The sequence below is a fragment of the Galeopterus variegatus genome, unplaced genomic scaffold (assembly GCF_000696425.1).
Source record: "Galeopterus variegatus unplaced genomic scaffold, G_variegatus-3.0.2 Scaffold5936, whole genome shotgun sequence".
Lineage (NCBI taxonomy): Eukaryota > Metazoa > Chordata > Mammalia > Dermoptera > Cynocephalidae > Galeopterus > Galeopterus variegatus.
The window spans coordinates 108,850-113,831 of NW_007732047.1; the positions used below are offsets into that span (position 1 = coordinate 108,850).

Here is a 4,982-nt window from a genome sequence, read left to right on the forward strand (position 1 = left end):
ATAAATAACACGTTTAGTGAGTCAGAAACGAAGTACAGAATGAAGATATAGTACAGGTGATATTTCTGAAAGGCAGAAGTCATCTCACACAAATAACTAATTTTGAAACATTCAGTATGCCAACAAAAGTAGTTCTTCCAAGATCTACACCAACTAAGCTACACTACAGATTGCTATCCTGTGAGACTCAAGCTTTAAAACACATGTAACAGTGTTGTTGTGTTATAAAGAAGATTATAATCTATAGTTAAAAACAGAACAAAAAAAACTACCTGGGAATAAAATGAGGGATTTAAATGAATTTCAATATTCTGCCAATTATATCAATATTTATTTAAATTAAAAACATTTTTATAAGTGAAAATGTTTTAGTGTCCAGGAAACTTCAAGCAGAAAACACAGATGCAGAGAAGACATAAGCAGGTTCTCACTTGTGTTTTCTTTAATAGAACAGTAAGTCCCAAACCAAATACTTCCCTTATATCTCACCTACCTAAAAACCAACTTTGAACTTCAATATAGTCCCTCTTATGGGAGGCAAAGATTAAAAGATGCTTCCTGCAATAATATACTGAAATCACTTACTGACAATAAAGTTTTTGCTTTTTCAACCAAAAATATGATAGAAAATGACCCACATATTGAAACACAAAATTTTAGAGTTGGAAGGCACAGAGGTGTAGTGGCTTGCCATGGGGCACGCTGCATTGCAAGCCACCTGCAGTGCCAGGAATCAAGTCCAGAGTGACCTCCCCGTTTACCATATCTTGTTATCAGGAAGCCAAGAGCTAACTGCCTGATACAGACTTTTGAGACACTTGTTTCTTAGCATGTTTCCTTAATTACCAGTTTTTCATTAGTTCTCCATATCACGGTAATTAACGTGATGTCTTACCCTTAGTAGTTATTTCTTAATATTTCAGCTATAAGAGACATTTAGCCACCCTAGAATAACCATGAAGCTATATGATGGGCCAGTATGATGACTGGGACTGCTCTTCCAGCAAACCCATTCTACCCATTCTTTTGGATGTAAGAACCAAGTATACAACTAAAGTGTTTAAAAGAGTGATCATAATTTCGCTTTTTAACTTCAAGCCAATTTCCCCAAATATATGTCTGCTCGTTAAGAAGTATAAATTTACTGAACAAAGTACATCGTTCTTTTGTACTTCAATGTAGGAAATTAAGTGAGTTACCTCTCTTAAAACTGTGCTTTTATAGCCTCGATATAATCCTCGGATGCCCTGAAACAAACACAAAGCCAAGAGGTCAGAAAGTTAGAATAGCAGGGATTTCTGAATGACATTCTAAATAAAGCAGATTTACCTGCTCTAAAGTTTGAGTTGTAAAATGTTCACAATTACCATAGTCCTGTAAGAGATTAAGAAGGTTCTAAACTGGCCTAAAGTATATAAAGCTCAGGTTAACTCTCTTTAAAATGGGGACATCTCTAATGATAAAAATTACTATATATTAATTTTAGTTGCTATTATTCAACATTTCTTCTGTTGAAAAGAACATTTTAGATTCTTTAAATAAATATATCTCCCAAAGCAAATGCACAGAAATGCCAATTATCCTTTCATATAAAAACAAAATTTTATTTCATAGCATCAAACATCAGAAATTCATTAAAGTAATGGTAAATATTTCCAGAAAAACCTTGATTTATCTGTTTAACCATCCCTATGGTTCAACAGGTACCCTGTACTGGATTGATATGATTTATATAATTAGATATGCAATGTCTCCTCATATAAGTCACAGACCATCAGGAATAACTTTTCTAAAATCTAGACTCATTGAAATTTCCATGTGATTGATTCCCATTTTTTTAAAAAAGGCTTCTGTAAAAACTATAAAGGAAAACAGCTAAATGCTCACTAGTTACATGGCCAGGAAGAATAATTTCTGATCCACAGCTTAACACTAACCAGTTAAAGAGGAACTGCATTTTGATATTAACATTGACATTGGTCACTATTGTTAGTCCATTACTATATTTCTCTTCCATGGGTCTTCGAATTCTGTAGCAATGTTTTAATATAATATCTTCATTCACTTTACATATTTACAATTTGCTCCATTTCTAATTCCAAAAGAACAGTAGAAAGATTACAATTCAGGACACATACTCAATAGTGGCACTCAGTATGTGTTTATTTAGAAATCTGAGGGAAAAAATGAAAACAAAAATTCAAAAACAAAAAAAAGAAAGAAAGAAAAGGCAACAACAACCTTAGCCAAAAAAGTTACTATAATTTGTACATGAAATTTAGCTCTAAGGATCCTGGGATGAGACCCACAGTGTTCATATTATCTACTATAAAATCTTTCCAGTAAAGAAAAAGAGAGAGCAAGCTTTAAAATGCATCTCACCTCTTCACGTAAGATGTTAGAGAAAATATGAAATGTTCTTGAAGAAGCAGATACTTGTGCCCTCTGCTTAACCACTTCAGAAGGAACTCGAATCAGGCAGGCAACCTAAAATAAACAAATATAATAACATCTTAAAAAGGAAATAACTGCTATAAAAAATTGAAATTTTTCTCATTAGCAAAAATAACAAGAAATATGTATAGAGCACAGGTTTAGTGCAAGATGTCAAAAGGTTTGGGTTTTTTTAACCTAAAATACCTGAAACCCTAAGAGATGTTCACTTCTTTCTTAGCCCAGAACCTTCCTCCCTTGTCCTGTATAGATCCTCCCACCTCCTGCCACGTCATTCCAAGCATATCTGTCTAAAAGCCTCTCAATGGCAAGAAGCACACTGACTCATTTTGATTCCCTAACACCTGGAACAGTATCTGGCACATGACAGACATTTCAAACATGTCTGATGAAAGAATGAACCAAAAGACCTTTGCTATATTGGAAGAAATGTACATATCAGTTGAGGCAAGGTTGATCATCGGCTGATACCCCTAATCCTTCCAGCCTCAATCCACTCCCAACCCCAGCACCGTGGACCTCTCCACCATGCAAAAACTGAAGAGCGACTCCTGGCACGCTTGGACTCTGCTCCAGCGTTCCAATCGACATGAGTCTTGACTGGCCCATACTCACACCTTACCAGTCAACAAAGAATTCTCATATCATCCTTGTTGATATGTCAGGGTGAGGTACTTCCAGGATTTCACCTTTACACTGTAAACATGGCCTACTTATTTCCAGAAACAGGAACAATAAAGAACTGGTCAAACCAGAATGAACTCTGTCCACAGACGGACAGAAGGCAGAGGTGGGGAAAGGACAGCAGGATACAGGGAGAAAGATGCATAAACTGATGTTTTAAACCATTTTAATGGAAATCCTGTATTTAAGCCTCTGCATACTAATCAGTCTGCCAAAGATACAAATTTTTCCTGCAACTTAGATTTCACATACCTAACTTTGGTGTTCATTGTTTCACATATGACTGAAGCAATTAGACTTATACATAAATATGCATATACATACATGCAGTCAACACCTCATATCTATTGCTTCCATATCCTTATTCAATCAAGCGCAGATCAAAAATATTTGGGGGGAAAAATTGCATCTGTACTGAGCATGTACAGACATTTTCTCACCATTATTCTCTAAACGGCACAGTATAACTGTCTACATTGCACTTACATTGCATTAGGTATTATAAGCAATCTATAGATTACTTAAAGTATACAGGAGGATATGCGTGCAAATACTACACCATTTTATATCAGGGACTTGAGCATCCATGGGTTTTGGTATCCATGGGAAGTCCTGAAACCAATTGACAAGCTGGTTAACAAATAAGTGTACGTATTTATACAATTACAGGTATATATGTGTAATTTTTCTTACTTGACTTGGACTAGAAATCTTTACAGTATCCTTTTAGGTCCTTATATCTATAATTCTTAATTTCTCACAATCATACTGTATTAGTCTATTTTTGTTGCTTGTAACAAAATACCTGAAACTGGGTGATTTATAAAGAAAATGAAACTTATTGCTTACAGTTTCTGAGGCTGGGAAGTCCAAAGTCCATCTGGTGGTGGTGACAGTGACCCAGGGGTCTCCCATTGCAAGATGATGGAAGCAGACAGAGCACAGAGAGAGAAAGACAGACTCTCCTCTTCCTTTAAAGCCCTCAGAACTATCCCCCTGAGCACCATTTTTAATCCATTCACTATTGCATGGTACTACAATCCAATCACCTCTTCAAGCCTCCAACTTTCAATTACCATAATAGAATTTCCCACCCTCCTAAAAGTCACAGTGGGGGCTAAGTTTCTAATACATAAAACTTGGGGGACACACTACAAGTTTCAGGGAGTTTGGGGGGACATAATACAATCTACTACACATACCTTCTCTACCTCAAAAGATTCTCTTCTTATTTTTAATTCCCAAATAAACTATCTTACCTGACATTTTTTACTTACTAACTTACACCATATAGTTTTTAAAATTTTTTTTCTATTAAAAATATTAATACATAGCACCCTGAGGGCAAGAAGACAATATGCAGCAACCTTACTGATCAACTGGGGGGAAAATCTCTCTATATGGTTTGTATTATTTTATGTAGAAGGCAAATGAAACTACCCAAGAGGAGGGAAAACATCAAAAAAATCAATAATTTCCACAGAAATGACTCTACCAATACTCCAAAACTTTTTTAAAAATTCTTTTTTCTTTATATTAAATAGATTGCCCATACATGCATAAAGACTAAGAAAAAAAAGAGTGGGATTATAGGTGATGTTTCTTCTTTTTTGCCTACCTGTATTTTCTAAATTCTCTACAATTAACATGTATTATAACTTCATAAGGTTTTTAAACAATTTCAAAAGATAAAAATATTTGTTATGAGCCGAAGATTTTAAGGAAAGGAGAAAACAAAATGAAAGGGCTAATTTAAAACATGCTTTTAGATATAAACCTATTTATTATTATTAACCTTGACAAAAACTTTTTTTTTTTTTTTTTTTTTTTTTTTTTAAAAAAAA

The 4,982-nt window shown here is 34.4% G+C and overlaps 1 protein-coding gene across 1 annotated transcript in view; it reads right to left on the reverse strand.

Moving 5' to 3' along the window:
• The window catches only part of LOC103605610 (S-adenosylmethionine mitochondrial carrier protein-like), a gene marked incomplete at its 3' end in the record, with an annotated part of 108,356 nt that extends 105,311 nt beyond the window's left edge, over positions 1 to 3,045 (reverse strand). Inside the window, exons 1-3 of the mRNA XM_008590233.1 lie at positions 2,926 to 3,045; positions 2,383 to 2,487; positions 1,200 to 1,247 (exon numbers count right to left, since the gene is read on the reverse strand). Coding sequence (XP_008588455.1) covers positions 1,200 to 1,247; positions 2,383 to 2,487; positions 2,926 to 3,045 — 273 coding nt within the window. The remainder of the gene's footprint in view (positions 1 to 1,199; positions 1,248 to 2,382; positions 2,488 to 2,925) is intronic.
• Positions 3,046 to 4,982: the final 1,937 nt, after the last annotated feature.